Source organism: Platalea leucorodia (genome assembly GCF_965183815.1).
Source record: "Platalea leucorodia genome assembly, chromosome: 5".
NCBI classification, from domain to species: Eukaryota; Metazoa; Chordata; class Aves; order Pelecaniformes; family Threskiornithidae; genus Platalea; species Platalea leucorodia.
In genome coordinates this window covers 58,693,544-58,712,781 of record NC_138827.1, presented here as the reverse complement: position 1 = coordinate 58,712,781, position 19,238 = coordinate 58,693,544, and the positions used below count along the sequence as shown (strand labels likewise).

General features: G+C 38.2%; 1 protein-coding gene across 15 annotated transcripts in view; it reads left to right on the top strand.

Moving 5' to 3' along the window:
• PCNT (pericentrin) overlaps window positions 1–19,238 on the top strand; it is a 103,731-nt gene that overhangs the window by 42,095 nt on the left and 42,398 nt on the right. For 8 of the 15 annotated variants that reach the window (XM_082313442.1, XM_082313447.1, XM_082313441.1 and 5 more), the window contains 10 exons: window positions 1,211–1,362; window positions 2,189–2,403; window positions 2,877–3,088; window positions 4,555–4,717; window positions 5,811–5,954; window positions 9,306–9,344; window positions 14,185–14,414; window positions 14,861–14,980; window positions 15,520–15,540; window positions 18,202–18,429. In XM_082313442.1, coding sequence (XP_082169568.1) covers window positions 1,211–1,362; window positions 2,189–2,403; window positions 2,877–3,088; window positions 4,555–4,717; window positions 5,811–5,954; window positions 9,306–9,344; window positions 14,185–14,414; window positions 14,861–14,980; window positions 15,520–15,540; window positions 18,202–18,429 — 1,524 coding nt within the window. The remainder of the gene's footprint in view (window positions 1–1,210; window positions 1,363–2,188; window positions 2,404–2,876; window positions 3,089–4,554; window positions 4,718–5,810; window positions 5,955–9,305; window positions 9,345–14,184; window positions 14,415–14,860; window positions 14,981–15,519; window positions 15,541–18,201; window positions 18,430–19,238) is intronic. The other 7 variants (XM_082313451.1, XM_082313444.1, XM_082313452.1 and 4 more) reach the window with 4 other exon arrangements.

The window sequence follows — 19,238 nt, the reverse complement described above, 5'->3', positions numbered from 1 at the left end:
ATCTATCACATTTTTTTTGTCAAGAAAATAGTGCTGTAGTAGCTTTTGTTAGACCAACTGACCTATAGCTTGGAGGAAGTAAGACAGGCAAATGGGAAGTTTGGATCCAGAAGTGGCAAAGATAATATTCATTTGCCAAACAAAACAAAATTTTATGCCTCCTGTGAAGCAAATATCTGAGTTGAATCTAGGTTACCCAGAAAGCTTTAGAGAGAGGGGAACAGCTTGAAAAAGGTATCTGTTTTAATTAGGAAGTTTAGAAATGTCAAGTTCTTTTCCAATGATTAAAATAATAGCTTTGAGTTTTCAAAATAGAAGATAAAATGGAATAAAACATTAATGTCTTCTCTCACAATTCAGGACCAAAATGTAAACTTGGTATATTAGACTGTTCTGTTAGGCCTTTATATTTAGTGGGAAAACTGGGAGTAACACTAAGAATTTCCCCTACTGGAAGAAATGCATTATTGTTTCCTGCTTTTCATGCAGGATTTGATGAGGGCTGAGAAGGTTGGCACGGGAGCAGAATGCTTTTCTTTCCCTACAGTTTCCTCCCAAATATCTATTTTGGCTAATTTCTTGGCTTATGAGACAAAGTTTCTAACAAAATAGTACTGATTTGGCAGCAAAATCCAGGGGTCAGTGGTGGGTATACACATATATTAAACATATATTTTCTTTTTAATGGGATGGAGGTGTCATCTGAACATATAAATATGAGGAGAGGAGATATTTTTCTAGAAACCTGTTTTCAGGCAGAACTTATAAAGCAAAGAAGAAAGTTAGCCAGCACTGATGATACTGGATCAGGTTGCTCTTCAGGTTTGTGTGCTACAGTGTCAAAATTTATGCTAGGACATTGCTTTGTGTCTTTGAGACATAACAATGAAAGCAAACTAAGAGCAAACTAAAATATGATGCAAAGTTTTTACAAGCTTTTTGCATTGCTTGTATACACTGAGTCTGAATGCAAGTGAGGCAGCTCCCTGAAGCAAAATTAACATCAGAAAAGGACAATTAAAAAAATAACCATTCATTTTTAGTCTTTCTGCTGTCCTTCATTTCTAGTACTTGTGGAAGCAAATGTGCATAACAGCAGACAATGATTGTGTGAATAAATAGGAAGTGATGAAGGGTAAGATCATTGGGTGAAGTTCGTAGTTTAGGCAAAATGATTGACTTTGTTGCATTGTTACTGTATTTTCTGCAGCTCGAAAAGAAAGTGGAGTCTTTAAACCGTGAAATAGAGGAGACCAACTCTGAACTGGAGACACTCCTTCAGAAGAGGGACAGAGAAAACCAAGAAGGAGGGAATTTGGTAGCCATGTTGAGATCTGATATTGAGCAGTCCAAGGATGAAAGGTTTGTACATCTTGGGTTACGTAATGCTTAGTTGTTTTTTTGTTTGTTTGCTTGTTTTCTCACTTTTCATAAAGAAATCAGTAACTAGGCAAAATTAAGCCAGCTCAAATTAATAGTGTAGGATGATGATATATTGGTTTTATTTACAAGGTTTTTTTGAGGTTTTTTTAGTTACCAACCTATGTTGATATCAAGAGCAAGATTTTTTTTTTTTTTTCTTCTTCCTTTTTTTTTCTTGTGGTCTGATGGAGACTTTAGTGTTCTGGTGTTTCCACTGTCCGTAATCTTGGAAAAAGCTAGGAAATGGAGAAAGCCTCTTGGTCACAGAAACCTTTCGTTGCAATGTGGATTGATATGATATGTTATTGAAATGTGTGGGTTAGAGAAGCTGTCATGCTTAATAAGCTTCTAGAAGAATTCACTCTCTCACCTTTAAGAAACTGGCTTACTAAACTAAAATGTTTTCATAATTATAATTTTTGTTGTCTACTTTGCCAGAACACCCCTAGTTATTTTGATGTTGCAGATACTACAGTAGTAAAAGTGTTCTCCCTGCTGGTGCTTCTACAGATGTGGAAGCCTGAAATGCTTGTGACTGCAGTATGATCTTTCCATCTAACTGTGAAGATGACAAAGGTTTTTTTGCTGAGCCTGCTCTGTGAAAATGGCCTTGGTTTTTTTGTGAGTCATGTGAATCATCTTCACTGATAACTGTCAAACTACGGCAAATTACCCATTTTAGACTGTCAGTTTTCCAGTAGGTTCGAAGTGTCTTTTAAATCAAGTGCATGCAACTTTTGAAGTGTTCAATACGCTTTTGTTCTAGGAAAAAACTGCAGGAATCTTACCAGCATCTTTTGAAATTGCTTATGGGGTTGGTGAAGGCTACAATAGCTATTGAGGACCTTATCTGTAGCAAGATTGGTCTTTGCCTTGATGATAGTCTGGCTTCTGGAGATTCTAGAGAAAGTCACAGTATTATGGAAGAAATGGGGTTCATGCAGTATTTCAAAGCCAAAGAAAAGCATCACCTAGAAAAAGGTGAGTACAAATCTGCATACCTGGATGTAGTCAATTCACGTTCTTGTAAAACACCTTTTCATTTCCTTTTATATGGATGAAGTTCAGAAAGGGGATATCTTTTGTTGCAGTGTTTTCTGTGTCTCTTTCAAAGTTGCTCCACACTTTAGAGAGTGTCTATCAGTGTTCTTTCATTTAATTCTTTTAATAGTGCAACTGCTAAAATGTTGCTGGAATAGGTTGAATGGATTATAGGACAGGAAAGATGAACTTGGTGAATGCGGAGTTTCAGGCCCTGATATAGCAGAATATTTCCAAATGTTGTGAAAGACTGTCTTGATTTATCAACATTGAGTTATTGATCTGTACAAGTTTTTTCACCTTGTAATACATCTTCAGGACCAACCAATGTCACTGTCTGATGTCAGTTGTTATCCTGAGTGGCCAGTTCTGTGTCTTTTTTCTGTGTTTTTAATTAGCTTGCTTGTTTTCAGTAGATGAGCTGCTTGATGGAACTCTCACAGAACACAACCAGCTGTCTCCAGTGACTGATGAGGGGTCTGAGTTGAGCCAATACTTATGTGAAAGTGTTTTTGCAAAGTCAGAATTGGTATGTGAAAATGAAGAAATGATACTGAAGATTGGTCATCGTTTGCGCACTGCAGTGGAGAGACTTCTGGAACTGGTTACAGAATCAACTAAACAAGTAAAACTTTTTAATCTGTATAGATGTATAATTATACTGAAAATGTGAAATCTGTTTTAAGGCTTGTCTATTTAGCACCGTGGAGGATTGGCTACTAAAAAGAAATATATTTTGTCCAAATACATGACAACTTATCAGCATAGGGAGGCATGTGCACCCCCTGCTTCTTACAATGAAGCAGGGGTTTTGCCCTTATTTGATCATTATAAATGAGACTCTAATGACTTCTTTTTTCTTCTAGCAGATCCTGTAGGAAGGCTATAAGTTGGTTGCCTTAAGTAGATTTAAACTGGGGTTTTAAATGCATTTGGTAACTTCAGGAGCTTTTATCACGCTTCATATCAGTGCTTCTTCAACATTGATAAGGAGGTTCAGGAAAGCTCAGTCCCATGTTAAAACGTTTTGGGAATATGTAGATAGCGGCAAGCAAACATCCTTGTAATTATATACTGGTTAATTGTGATAACAGGAGCTGAAGTCAATATCATAAAAGAATTTGAGTATTTCCATACTGAGTTTTGCAGTATCTAGACATTCAGCTTTGCAAAGAGAAGTTGTAAATCTGAGGTAGATGCCTGAGTACTGTATACATTTAAAGGATTGAACTTAGTGCTACAGTAATTAGTTTGTTGAGTAAAAAAGCCCCTAATTTAAGAGAAAATGTGAAGGGAAGGAATATATCTGAAATTAGTCTTCTCATCAGGTATTTTGTGCAACCCAGAGATAAGCATCTGTGTGAATGTATATTCACCATCTTAAAAAAAAATCCCTCCTAGAATGAGGTGCTTAAATTTGTACTTTTGGGTACTTATGCTGGTTCCACTAGCATGTAGCTAACTTGTGGTTAAAGCACTTGTATAGGCCGTGGTAGATCTAGATTTTTAGGTCACCTTCATCAGCCACATTCAAGCATACTTTGCTTATGTCTGTGAAATGTTCTGTCTACCAGGGGAAGCTAAATATAAACTAAATGGGAATGGGGCTGCTTTATTCCTTTCCTTTGAACTTCAGACATTGCGTGTAGGAATGCAAGATACATAGTCTCAGAGAACTGGTGCCATACCTTGGAAACCTAAGGATGTATTGACTTCACTATCTGTTAGACACGCCTGAATGTCTTGAAGAATTTAAGTGCAAGGATGCTTTGAATTTCAAGTAGCTCAGGAACTGTCAAGCTGAGCAGTTTAGCCAATAGGGAGGTATCTCATTTTATGCACAGAAAAGAAACTTGTATGCCTAAGTAAGATTTGTGGCAAAAATACAGATATGTGAGTACAGGGAGTCACCAAAGCGTCCAGGGGTTTCGGGCAAAGTCAACCTAGTACTAAAGTGAAACTTCAAAACCTGGACCTTAATGCATAAATGTTACAAAAAATTAAAAGAGGGTTTTTGTTTAAATGCCTGTAGTACTGTTACATTGCATGTGCATCCAAGATCTGATGCTAAGGGAAATTGTTTACTTTTAGCTGGAGAAAATGCATGAAAACCATGCGCAATTTGAGGAAGAATTCAGCCGCCGAAATCAGGAAACTGCCCAAGTGGTTAGTCAGCACCAAGAACTAATGGAGTGCCTCAGCGAGGAAAGTGAGGCCAAGAATCAGCTGGCATTAGAGCTTCATAAAGCAGAGGGTAAGAAAATGAAACCAATAGGAAGAGATTTCGGTGTCATTTACTCATAGCTTATTCCTCCAAATATCTATGATACGCTTTTTGTGTCTTTTTGTTGTTGATTTTGCCTGTCTATAATCCATTTTCTGCCTTTCACATTACTAAGTTACCTGAAGCTTGGGTCTTCTCTTGCAAATCTACTACTAAACTCTCTTAAGCAGTATTGCATTTCCCTGGGGCAAGTGTGATAGTGCTTAGTCCTGTACTTATACCATTGACTGTGTATGAAAAATACCATAGTTTTTAAAACAGCGGTTTGTGTTCCTGCGTGTCTAAACATGGGAGCTTGGATTATTGAAAAGAAGATATACTCCCAGTGTAAATCAGCCCACCTGTCTGACCTTGGAAGGGTTCAGCATGAACTAGAGCAATGTTTGATGGTAGTGCAGGCATAAAGAGATTCTGTAAAAAGAGACAGAAAGGCTGAGGCTGTTGATCTCAACACTATCACAAACTGCATATGGTCAGTCTAATTCCCCCTTGTGAAGATTACGACTTGAGGTCTTCTTTATGTAGAAGAATGTTTGGGTGTTTCTGTGTCCTTCAAGTTGAGTTTGTCTCCCTAATCATGTCATCTGCTTTCCATTCCTCTTCTCAGTCATATTCCTTTAGGCTTGTTTGGTCTTTCCAAAATCCTGTTTCCTTCCTTTCTGGATTTCTTGGGCTCTGACACTAACACTTGATCCTACTTTTGGAGATTCTTTTTCTTTGAACTTCAGCCCCCAGCAGAGGATATGTTAGGCTGTCCTATGTGGTGAGGTGATCCCAGGCCATCAAGGCTTAAGAATCCCCATATACATTCCACATGTTTGGATGCATTTTGTGACATGACAGCCTCATAAAATCTGTTAGAATACATTAACTGGTACATTTTATTCTTTAAGATACTTCAAAAAGCCTAGCTACAGTGTAAATTTAAGTCATCTTGCACATCTTCCTTTCTGTGTCGCCTTCCATTGTTTGCATAAAGTTGTTTATTCATGTTTTCAAGCTGCTTTTTTCCAATAGATGAATTTGTCTACTGCTTTATTTGCCTTCTGACTTGGGATTTTAGGCATTATTGAAGGCTATGTTGCAGAAAAAGCTGCATTGGAAGAGGCCTTGAATATGAAAGAGGAATCTGAGCGTCGCCTTGTTGTGGAGCTGGAAAATATGCGTGAACGCTTCCAGGAGCTAACCCAGGAGCAAGCAATTCTTGGTGAGGAGTGTGTACGACACTATTAGTGGAAAAAGAATTTGTCTCCAGTCAGGGCACACTGCAGTGTGTTTCATTCTTTGGTTTGATGACCTAGAGAGCAGCTCAGTCTGGTACAGAGATTAGCAGAGTCTTCCTGTAAAAGCAGAAAATAAAATAAAGCAGCTGGTTCTTTGCTTATACAAAGATAGTACTGTTACTGAAGAGTACTGCTGTAGTCTTATGCTTAGTTAGAAATGGGAAGTGTCTGAGAAAATAAGAGGCGTGTATTAACTACAGGTAGTGAGTTGCAACAGATAATTAGCACCTAGTTAGTAACTGAAATGCTAGTTATTTGACACTGCAGTCAGAGAGAAGAGTTGGACCTTCAAGGCATTTGACTCCTTCAGGACTAAGGAGATAGCTTAATAATGAAGATATTAATGTTCCAGGAGTATTTTATAATGAATCTTCATTATTCATTTATAATGAATATATAAAATACTCCTGGAAGATTATTTGAATTATTGAATTATGAAAAAGTTGTGGCAATGTGTGCTTAGTTTCATACATAAACTTTTCCCCTCCTCTCCAGCCTTATCCTGTCAAAACATACACACGTGATCAGTAAGGGTGACTGTGGAAAGATTTTTATGATCAAGCTCAAAGTCTGTTTAGGTTTTCAAACGAAAGTACATGGGTTGAAAAAGCTGAATGAGGGAGAGGATAAGGTGAGGCAAGTATCTTAAACTTTCATATAAAGGGCGACTCACTGCAAGCCAAAGACAGCCACTGAAATACCAAATCAAACTCAGATAATTAGGTGCAAATAAGCAGTCTACATAACTCCTTCCCCCACTGCATCACTCCCTCAGCCCTACAAAGTATGTGATATGATATAAGCTAACTACAGGGAGCTTGTGTAGGGAAGGGGAGTAGGATAAAGGGAAACAATTCAACATTCTGGATGGAGTCTAGTAACATTCAATGAGTGGAAGTTGATGCTGTGATAACTCACATTGCAAATGAAAGAGCATGCATTTTAACAGTGACAGCAGTGATTTAATAAAGACCCTGAAGAATCTCAATGGAATATAGCTGGCTTAACACATAAGATATTTTTTTGATTCACAGAAGAAGATTTGGAGTTGTTACATGAGTTGCACTATGTAGGAACTCAAGACTAGCTTATGCTTGTTCTTAATGATGAATCTGTGAATTATTTAAATAGCATTACATAGTTTTGCCTTTTTGAATTTGCAGCCTTAATGTCATTCTAATACTTCTATAAGTGAATTTCTCTGTATCATTTTCTAGTAGAAATATATCCTTTGGGATCACTGCCTTTCATTTCTGCTAATGTCAACATTACACTACCCTCAGCTATGTTGCATAGATCTTTACTGCCTGAGCAGCCTACATAACAGATAGTTGTACATAGTGCATGCTTAGGTCAGAAATAAAGACAGCAAGAAGCGGTTTTCTAGTGAATTTGTTCATTGTCAGTAGTAGAGGAATGTAAAGACTCTAGGTTTCAGGGTATCAACCCAAATTGTATAGGAGGGGGTGTGTTTGACGGGACACAGTCTGTATGTTGCAATTATCTGTCTGTTTCTCGGGAATCTCTGTTGTAGACTCCTGCCTGGCTTTCAGCCCTACTGTATTCCTCTGCAAGTCTTGTCTGCCTCTTGCCTTTCCCCACTTCATTTTCTCTTCTTCTCTTTACCTTGCTGCTCTTCACCTCTCTTTTGACTCTTGACTCTACCATTGTCCTGCTCTCGTGGGCCGCCATCCATCTGTGTTCTTCCTTTTGGTTCTGCACTTGACCTTTCAAATATAGTGCAGTCAAAATACTCATACATAGAATCATAGAATGGTTTGGGTTGGAAGGAAAGGTCTTTAAAGGTCATCTAGTCCAACTGTCCTGCAATGAGCAGGGACATCTTCAACTAGAATAGAATAAAATCTTTCAGTTGGAAGGGACCTACAACGATCATCTAGTCCAACCGCCTGACCACTTCAGGGCTGACCAAAAGTTAAAGCATGTTAAGGGCATTGTCCAAATGCCTCTCAAACACAGACAGGCTTGGGGCATTGACCACCTCTCTAGGAAGCCTGTTCCAGTGTTTTGACCACCCTCTTGGTAAAGAAATGTTTCCTAATGTCCAGTCTAAACCTCCCATGGCACAGCTTTGAACCATTCCCATGTGTCCTATGACTGGATCCCAAGGAGAAGAGATCAGCACCTCCCTGTCTACGTCCCCTGCTCAGGAAGCTGTAGAGAGCAATGAGGTTGCCCCTCAGCCTCCTTTTCTCCAAAGGAGACAAACCCAGAGTCCTCAGCTGGTCCTCATAGAACATGCCTTCCAGCCCTTTAACCAGCAACTAGATCAGGTTGCTCAGAGCCCCGTCCAACCTGACCTTGAATGTTTCCAGGGATGGGGCATCTACCATCTCTCTGGGCAACCTGTTCCAGTGTTTCACCACCCTCATTGTAAAAAAATTTCTTCCTTATATGTAGTCTGAATCTACCCTCTTCTAGTTTAAAACCATTACCCCTTGTCCTGTTGCTACAGGCCCTACTAAAAAGTATAGTACATATATTAGTATTAAAAGTTGTGTCCATCTCTGACCTCTCATATGACATCTTACTATCTTACTATCACTTTAAGAGAAAATTGAATAGTGGTCTCCTGCAGATTGTCCTTGTTTACAGAGCCTATGCTTGTTTGTGTTAGTAAGCAGAGGAAGAAGTGGGGGAAGACCTCTGTTCCTCAGGGGAAAGACAGCAGAACATAAACAGATTCAGGGGCTGTAACTGAAACTAAACGCATGTTGTGCTTGCTTTACAACAGTGATTATGGCCTTGAGTAGTATGTCCCACAGGAAATGCAAAATAATTCTATGATATTGTTGAACACAAGGATGTCTGTGTCATGAAAGTGTGTGACAGATTACAGAGTCTGTAAGTCTGTGCTAGTGAGTTGCACTGGACTGAATCCTGCTTTGAATCCCCTGGCAGGAACTAAAATGGGGGGTTGAGACATTAATTATTCCATCTTTGTCTGGGGAAAATTGCAAAAAGACAATATTGATTGTCTTAGAAAATGCATAAATGACTAGCCAAGAATGTTGCAACAAACTTGCATGGTTATAATGTAAACCCATTTCTATAGTAGCTTTAGTCCAGTTACAGACATGAATCAACATATGTCATCAGGAGCTTTGTGTCATAATAAAGATGAAGTGCATTTTTGCCAAATAAAAGGTGGGCACTATCTGTATTACATATGATTTTTTTAGTGATTTAGAAGATGGAATGGATCACAATATCCTATTCTTGTCTTGTATGTGTCTTTGTGTTTTGATTTCTAGGAACACCTATTGCTAATGTAGCACAAAAGGAAGGTTCAGGTTTGTAATGATGAGTGTGGGTTTCTTCTGGTTTGTGTTGCTGTAACACTGAGTAAATGAATTGATAGTTTTGATTTTATTTTACAAAGAGGAATAGTACTTCATAAATAAGCCCAAGAAATTACTGGGATTATGAATGTCTTGGCCAAAAAAAGTTACAACTTCTGTGATGCATCGAAAACAACTAAAACTAAGAATATTCAATTCACTGATCAATATTTAAAGAAAAAAAAATGGTTTACTGCTGGTAGGCTTAAAATACATTGTGCCATTATCTTTGTGGTTGCCAGCTTCATTCTTCTTTTGAGGGGATGGAGTGGGTTGTAAGCTTGCTGTGAGCTTCTAAGGATACACAGTGGGCTGTTAAAATGATTAAATTAAAGGGGGGGAAAAAAAGAAAAATATTTGAGGTGATGTAAAATGGAGAGCTAAAAAAAATACAGCAAGAACTGAAGGAAGTCTAAGGGAGACTAGAGAAATGTAATTGAATGGATAGGTAGATCAGAAAAAAGAAGGGGAGAGCACAATGGTAAGGAAGGCTAGTTATAGAAGAAAGATGAAACCAAAAACAAGCAAGAAGGATCCATAGAGTTTTACACTGACTTTGGAAGTCTAACGTTGAAGTAAAATTTGTAGGTGCCAAATTGAAAGAGGCATGTCTTCCTCCTCCCACCTCCAAACTAAAGTGTGCGTACTTAACTCCTGAGTAGCAAACATTTAGATCTCATAAATTCATAGCTGCCATGATTGTTTTGTGGTCTACTCAAAATATAATACTCTTAGCACGTTTTTAGATTAATTTTATTTATACATGCATATATATTCGTAGATGTGTTCTCTTGCATATGCACTGTCTCTTGTTTCTAGACTTTTTCTTTTCCCCCAAAGGGTGTGAGTTGGGTAAACCAAGTCCCTCAGGTGAATAAAAAAGAATTATCTAGGTAAATTCCAGTTAGAGTTATAAAGCTGCCCTGGGCTGTCTTGCCCATTAATATATCTTTATTCCTCCTGTCCATTCAGACCTCCTTCAAACACTATGTTTATTTAACCTCCTCAGTGAGGTGGTAACCACCTCACTGTCCTGAAATTTGCTGCTGCCTGCTCAAGGAGAGGGAAAGTTTAACATAGCTGGTTAGAGTGTATTTGGGGACTGATATTCTCCTGGTTGCTACAGTCCAGCTCTTGCCAGCAGCTCATTAGAACTTGAACAGCTGCATTTGCTGCAAGTGCTGAACCCTAAAATTCATCCCCTTTCCCCCACCCCAGCCTGCAGTACTCTTCCTCTGGTTTGGAATTGTTTGTAGTGTGTGGAAAATACGATGAATAAAAATCATATTATTTGGAGTTGATTGACATGGCTTATTCCTTGAAAAGCTGATGCCTCCTCCCTTTTTTGATGTGGAGTACTAATATGAGTAGAATGGCCTTGCTAATAAAATGCACTTAGAATGGAGCTTGGCATTTGCTAATGACAATCTTGGGAGTGGGGAGGAGTGTGCCGGGGCATTACTGAAGTGGAATTGCATGATTTGAATTAGCATTAATACATAGCAGGTTTGTCCCTACAAAGAAACAAATCTGTGATCTGATGACCTATTCATGTTGCTTGAAATTATATTTATACACTTGGGGAATGTGTGCTTAAAAAAAATATTAAAAAATTGCTCAAACATTACACTTACTGAGATTGCCAAGATTTCATACCAGCTTTCTATGAGACATTTTCAATTCCACGTAAAATCTGTTAGCTTAATTACCTTTTTCCATTAACTTGCATTTCTGTCTGAGGAGGTGACCATGACTGTTCATTTCAGTTTTATCTAATCAGTATTTTGTTCCTCAGAAAGCAACAGTGTTCCTTTTCAAGCTAAAAAGAAGCCATCAGCTCCTTAATGATCATGTTTAGGATACAGAAGGAAAAATTCCTGTGCTTGTTTTCACAAAAGCGTCAGTTCTTTTCTCAGGGAGTCAGTCTACATATGTGCCCTTCCTGTGTGTGCATGTATATCTGTACACACTATACCTTGCCCTCCTCTATGCACCTTGTATAAGCAAATACAATAGGTCCTATTTTATTCCCATCTCCTGCCTGGCAAAACACCGCACTTGGTAAAAGATATTCTCTGTTGTGCAGCTATGGCTGGGATTCAGTCTCCTAATGGGATTCAGACTCGTAGGCTTTTTTCTGGACTGTGTGTTTCAGCCTTGGATAACTTGCTGTGTTGCATCTCATGATGGCAGGAGGCTATTACAGCTCCAAGTGGGTTGTGAGAGAAATTGCTTTGGGGGAGGCTCATCATTCACCTGTATGCATTCTGCCAGAGCCTGAGTTACACCCACAACCCAATGAAAATTTGATTGGGAAACTTGAAGCTTAGTTATGTGATTATTTAGCACTGTGCTAGAAAAAGTAGGGAGTGTGGCATAGTGATTGCACAGTTGTTATTAGGTAGGCATCTAAGATACTGCTCTTGGTAATTGTGAGTTTGCAAAATTACTGCTTGGAGTGAAATGTAGTTGGAATGTAGTCGTGAATTATCACTCAAAGGCAGAAAGTACTTGCCAGGACTAGAGCTTTTTGAGATATGTAGTCCCTGTGTATATCTCCAACAGTTCCTCAAAGTCCTTTATTAATCCTGTGATTTGTTTTTATCAGCCAATAGCAAACTTAAAATGGCAGAAGCCTGGTGCCAGTGTACCTGTGTGTAAGGGAGGGCAGGGCTCTTAACACATTGTCTAGAGTGACTGCAAAAGAGAATTTTTTTCCTTCAGCTGGTGTATGTCATTCTCTTACATTGGCAATGTATGCTATGCATCTTGAAGAATTCAAGTGAGTGATAACAATTTTGTGTCCATTTCATTTGGTTTCAAAAGCTGCCATGGGTGCTTAGCAAATCTGACAGATGATTGAAGAATCTTATATAGTTCCATGTCTACTAAGTTTTCTTTTGCTCAGTTAACCTCTTAGTTTTATCTTGCATATTTTAATATTGTCTTAATGCAGAGAAAGTATAGTTGCTACAGTAAGAGACCAAGGTGACTAAACCATGGAATCACAGGGTTGCTGTGGACATTGAGAGCTCCTATTTTTGTCCCAAAACAGAATCTACTTTACATGTTTCTTTGTCCAGCCTCTTTAATTTCCAGAGACAGAGACTTCACAGTCCCTGCACACTCTTTTCCATTACCCTTACTGCAGTGACGTTTTCCCCAATGTTTAATGTAAATGCTATTGTATCATTCTAACCTTGTGACACCTGTCCTCTTAAGTATGAACATAGAAATGCTCGTGTTTCTTGGCTTATTTTAAAGTGTCTGGAACTTTAATTAAATACCTGTGGACAGTGAAGCACTAGAAAAGATGTTGTAAGGAGGCTGTGGTATCACATTTGTTTTCAAACATTTGTAACAGCAACTTAAAACGTTAGGTCAGAAATCATGTGGATTGAGTTGATCATGCTTGGAAAAAGAGAGTTGTCCCATTCCGGGAACTGGGCTGGACGACCAGTTAAGGTCCTTGTTGGAATCATAGATTTACCTTTTTTTCTTTGACTGAAAACAATTCAGATGAATAATGAGACATTTGAAAAGTAAAATAATGAGCTCTTGCAGGACCTTGCTTTAAATACTAAATAGCCAGACTTCTATTTTTGTGTTCATGTTACTTTATAGCTATATTCACATTAAAATAGTTTTGCTCCAAGTGCATTCACAGTAGAGTCTCAGTTTGGGTGTCCTAAACAGTGTATTCAGTGCATCCAACTGATTGAAAATGCAGTTTGTAGGTATAAATTAGCTCTTCATAACTTAAATAATCTTGAGCTATGTACATTTTCATAGTTGTGGTATTTCTTTTGCAGTCTGTATATTGGGCAAATATGTGCCATCTTTTTTCCAGGTGTTTCTTCTCTTTGTAGCCTCAGAACTGTAAGCGTGATTTTTCTCTCAGTTTTAATCCCCTCTCAGGTTCGGAGAAAAAGATTAACTTTGCTGTCTCATAGCAGCTAGCTTCAGGGTAAGACTGGGCACTGGTCGCCCTGGTTCCAAAAAATGGACTGGGTGCTAAAGCAACAGTGTAGGCATCAGCAGCAGCGTCCAGCATGGCATGAGGCAGAGGAATAATTGAGAGGCTGACCTGAGACTGGATATTGGAGATCTAAGGAGAATCTTGGCATGACAGTTTGGAGGAATCGAGAATTTGGTATTGGATGGCTTGATTGGGAAGAGATTCGAAGTAGGGTGGGAAGTTGGGATGAAAGGGGTGGCAAGGATTTAGGATAGAATAGTGAAGGATGGGGCAGTTGGAAGGCTGGGTGTGAGAGACTAGGTGAAAAGTGGGGTATGGGGCTTAAACTCAGGGATGGAGCAGATCTGGGATGGAGTGAATTTGGAGGATTGAGGATCTGGTGTGGTTTGGAAAGAGCCTCTGGGACAGGAGGAGTGTGGAACTGGGGTTGACAGGGCAAGGACCTAAGGAGGGAATTTGAAGGGCAGCTGGTCAGGTGAGATGGGGCTCTCTGGAATTGTGAGGTCTCTGGGGGTGAAGGTGAAAGCTTTCTATGTCCCCAGAATACTTCCAACCAGGATTTACTTTGGGATTGAGAACAGATGCCCATGTCCTCCTTTACTACATCATATGGTAGTCGTAATAGACATGGCTTTCAGAGACACGATGAGCAGTCAAGAATCACACTTCCTTTTGTCTCTTACAGACCATCTCAGGAGATTTTTCTTTCATTTTGATGCTGTTTAAAGTACTTGAATTTAATCTCGTCTTAAATTCAATTTGATTTTTGTACCCTGCACTAAAAACTGTTGTTATTTTTGTGTTCTTGTTCAGGTCTACTCAAGGAAGTAGAATTTTTAGCAAAGGAGAAATTAGAGCTTCAATGTCAGGCAGAAAAGGACCATTCCAACTTACGCTCTCAAATGAAAGTTTTGGAGGTGGAACTGGAAGAGCAGCTGCATAGTAATCAAGACCTGGCTACACAGTTATTGGAGGTTGCTGAATTAAAACAGCAAATTCAAGTTCTTGAAAAACAGCTTAAAAACCAGCGGCAGTTCATGGATGTAAGCAAGCTTGGTACCACATTTCCATGGTTTTGGAGGTGATAAATACTCCTCCTAGTTTGACTGAGACTTGGAAGATGGTTCCTAAAAGGGGATACTTTCTGTTTTGCTTGAATTTAACACCTTGGTATTCTAGTCTTGTAAAAGAAAAAAAGGCACTTTTATAATTCCCTTTCTGTAGTATTACAGGACAATTTTTTTCCTTTTTATTAATTGCTAATTGTAGTTTGTATGTACATTGGAGTCAAAACGTCGTTTGTTTTTTTTTTTTCTTTCCCTGTAATTTTAGCTGTACTTTCAGGACTACTAAAAGGTGTTAATTATTTTTAAGTGAGCATAGTTTCTTCATCACAAAAACAAACTCAAATTTTTTTTGTACTCAATATTTTAATGAAATTCAAAGTTTCTCAAAAAAAGATTTTCATTATCTGTGGCTGGGTTTACAGGAACAAGCTATAGAAAGGGAACATGAACGTGATGATTTTCAGCAGGAAATTCAGAAACTAGAAGAACAGTTAAAACTTTCGGCAAAATCACAGACTTCAGGAGAGCCCAGAGAGTTTAGGGTGAGTAAAATCACGCTCAGTGCCTAAAGGAGTTTACTACAATTAAATACCAAAACCTGTATTATCTTGGGGGACTGGCTCTTGAGAGGCTTTTTTTTTTTTTTTTTTTTTTTTTTCCTTCTTTCCCTCTGATGTCAGCCAGAGAGCAGACTTTCCCCCAGCTGGCTGGACTACATTTAGGCAATTTAGGCAGTGAGAGTGTACTTGCATTATTTCTTATGGAAATGGAAGGATATGTTGTATGTGCGTTACAGTTAAGTTTCACAGCCTATGAGTCTGGAGGAGGACAACAGCCTGTTAGCTGAGGAGGACAGCAATACAGACACTCTGCTCTACAGAGCACACCTGAGGGATGACTTCTGGGTTCTAAATGTGTTTAATTTTTCCAGCTATACAAGTTGTAAGAAGAGATATTCTTTGTTTGCATGCCTTGTCCTACTTAATTTCATAAATAACTCCTTTTTTTTCACATGTTCATTTGTTTGATGCTTGGTTTCAAAGATTAACTTTTTTTTTTCTCCCCCCCCCCCATTATACAGAACTATGAATTGATTCTACAGGTATGGAAAACAGCATGAACGTCTCTTTAACCCTTCTTTCCTTTTCCTTTCAATCCCTTCCATTAATTAGATCTGCTTTGGCTTTTTTCCTGGTTTTGATATGTCAGGTCTGCTTCAGCTTGACTTGGAGATAAGGATATGTGTTTTAGGGTGGCAGAATTCTTTCAGGGGGTGAGGAACTGCTTTCAATTTAATTTCCTGTACAGAAGTGCTTCATTCTCCTGGCTTATTGCTCAGATGCGTTACAGGCAGTCACTTACTGTAAAAGAGCTTTCTGGCATGAAAGGAGAAGTTGAGGTTTGGAGTATGAAACAGAGATAATGGAATTATGATGAACACTGTGCCTTAGCCTTCAGCTTTTGTTTGTGGCCCTGCTCTTAACAAAACTTCAGTGTGTATACTATTTAATTTTATTTCCATCTATTCATTTATGTACAGTTTATGAAATTGTGTACCTCAGTGTTAGAGAAACAAATCTTGTAGGAACAACCGAATCTTTGATAGAGTGAATTTTCCATGCTGGAAGGTGCCTGATTGTCACTTGCCTTCTGTAACCTCTGATAGGACTTCATTAGGCTTCTTAAGAAGTAGAGTGATTACATCTGCTTCTCATTTGCATGATTGCTATTACCTGGCATTAAGATGAGTACATCACACACATAGCCTATGTGTTAGTTAGACTGTGGCAAAGATCAGAAAAAGAATGGCTAAGATTTTTGTTTCAAAGGCCATGTGACTTGTTGAAGATCTGTTTGTACCCGGAAGGTATACATCTGTGGCAGTCTTTCCCTAAATCTTGGGCATACAGAATCATAAAGGATATATGTCAGGTTATTGAAAATATGTCCGACTGTTAAGACCACAGCTTGTTCTCTATCCAAGATGTTAGATGGATGACAGCTAGTTACTATTTACTAGTGTCCTTGTGGCTTAGTGAAGAGGAAGATCTCAAAAAATGAAGACTAACTGCTGTAACTTTGCCACCTCTCTCAGAAAGGATTAAAACTTAATTGGAGAAAGGCATGCAAGGAAGGTAACTCCGCAAGTGACATTTGTGGGTAGGGTGAGGTACGCACGCAACCTGTACCAAAATAAATTGTCAGGATTTAGACAGTACTTGTACAGTTGTTCATTGCAGCTTAATGTCAGTAATTGCTTAACTCCGAAACAATTTAGTTCACTTGAACTTCTAATTTCTGCATGTAGGAGTTAAACAAGTTCATAGTTGTTCTCTCTGCTGTTCTCTTGGCTCAAGTGTGTGGGATTATTTTTTTGAAAAGAGTGCTGACTGGTACTGGAAGCTACCATCTGAGAGTATGCCATGAGGGTGAAGGTTATGAAGGTGTTTCCTTAGCTACAGAATTACAGCACTAACTTTCTAGCAAGATGGTGTTAAAAACACGTTTTTCACATATAAAGTGTCATAGTGTCTGGGATTCCGATGCCAAAATTTTATAGCATTAGAAAGTCTCATACTTTTAGAAGTATGAGACTTCTAAAAGATTTTTCTATACTGAAAAGCTCTGCTGTAAGGCCTGTGTTATGCTTAACAGTTACTTAATTGCTGATGAGATGAGAAGGGAATAAGATATATACATAATTAAGAAAATGTATATGTGCCTGTAAGCAGTTGAAAATATAATGTTAATCACTTTTGGTATTCTTACCTAGTCTGTGATGCCCTCCATGCTTATTAATGTGACTAAATTCACTCTATTCTGTAATTTGCTAGAGGGTGTTTTTCTGCTTTCGTAATAGCTATACAATACTTTGAAGATTAATACAAAGAATATTTATTTTGTAAAATCTAGTCTTCCTTGCTCATTGGTATTGACCAAATCATTTCTCCTTTAGAAGGTTTCCCATTGCTTTCCTATTTGATCTTGCTTTCAATGTGCTTAATGACTTTATCGCTTCTGACGTAATCTATCTGTCACACTTGGTTCTTTCCTGCCTCTGTCACCCACCAAAGCTCCTAGCTTTGCCTTCATGTTAATTACTGGGATGAATGAGTGACTTTTCCTGCAGCTCTGTGCATGATTGGATCTCAGTGAGCTCAAATGCAAAATTATCTTCTTCATATTTAAGCTATTTTTGGAAAAAGAGTGCCTGTTCTATGTTGACTACTGTGAATCTCTCTGATTTGCAGGTGTTGAATATGTTACATTGTATATTTATCTTTCAATTCTTGAGATCTTCCTTTAACCTGGAATTCCTTGAAGTAATGGAAGAGGGTTCTGAGGTTACAGAAATACATCTAATGCTATTAGTAATAATTCATGTAATCTTTGGGGGGGTTTAATCTTAAACAAACAAACAAAAAACCCCCCAACAACCCCCCCCCCCCCCCCACCTCAAGGCCCCTTTTGATAACCACTGGGCCTTGAGAGTATGCCTTCATCCAGCACTTTGCTAGAATACTGCAAATACTAAGAGAGTAATCAAATGTATATTTAAGAGCTGCTGCATTTGGAAAACAAGATTCGAGAAAGTTACTTTTTCATCCTTCCTGTCCACATCTAATTTTACTTTCATCTGGGATTTTAATATAGTTTAGTCCATAGTAAAACTCCACCTGCTTTGCCATGAAATGACTCTTGCTTCCAATTGGAAGTTTTTGTTATATTACCTGAATATCTGTATAATGTGATTTCTGTATAGGTAGAGTCTTTGCAAGCAGAAATAAAAGAGAAGATGGATGATTACAATAAGCTGTTATTAGAAAAGGAGCAAAAGCACCAAGAAATTACAGCTCGTGATAAAGAGATAGAAAAACTGGTGGCACAGGTACGAGAACTGGAGCACAGCAGTACTGAAGTCTCAAAGACTGTACGCTACTTGGAACAACAACTGCAAAAAATGAAGAAAGTGGAAACCGAACTAAAACAAGTAATTTTTAAATACTTATTTAAATATGGGAGTGGCATTATGCAGTGTCATCAATGACTGTTTAAAAGTGTTGTTTGAGACTATCCCTGGCACCTAGTGGTGAGTTAAACTGTTGTATTAATGGCAGGTATCGCAGCCACAGTTTTAAACAAACTCTGCTTTTACAAACTGTAAGCCTACTTACTATAGAGGCTGCTTTTTGACAGTTGTCATGTTTGCATGGATCAGAGCTGCTCTTTTGCTTCTCTGGAAGTTCCTGAGAAGATAGTGTTACTGGATATTAAACATCGTGAACCTTCAATAAATAACGTGTTTAAAATCATATTGTCTTAATTGGTAGCTCTTCTTGCTATGTGCCTTTGGAGCCAGATCTGTTTGCCATATTCCAACATTTTTAGTTCTTTGTTACTACTGCAGATTGAATGACAGCTTAGAGTAAAGAATTACATTCCATTTAGCAAAAGTATTTGTCTTTAACCAAACATCTGACTAACCTTTTCTACTTTCTTATATTAAATGTTTCAGTTTCCTCCTGGCAGTTTTCCTTGGTTAAGTATTGTTGGGGTGTCTGTCAAGTTTGAAGATTTGAGGATGGCATGATCTAAACTAAATTTATTACTTTAATTGCTAATTCTGTAAATATTTGCTTCCATTATTTTTCATTTAAATATTAAACAAAATATTTTTTTGTTCCAGCTTCAGCTAATGTGACATAGACTAGCCAGTCTTAGCTTATTAGGTACTATTATTCCTATTTATTTGGCGCTTGCGAGATTGCATCTGGAAAACTGCTTGGTTTTGGAATTCCA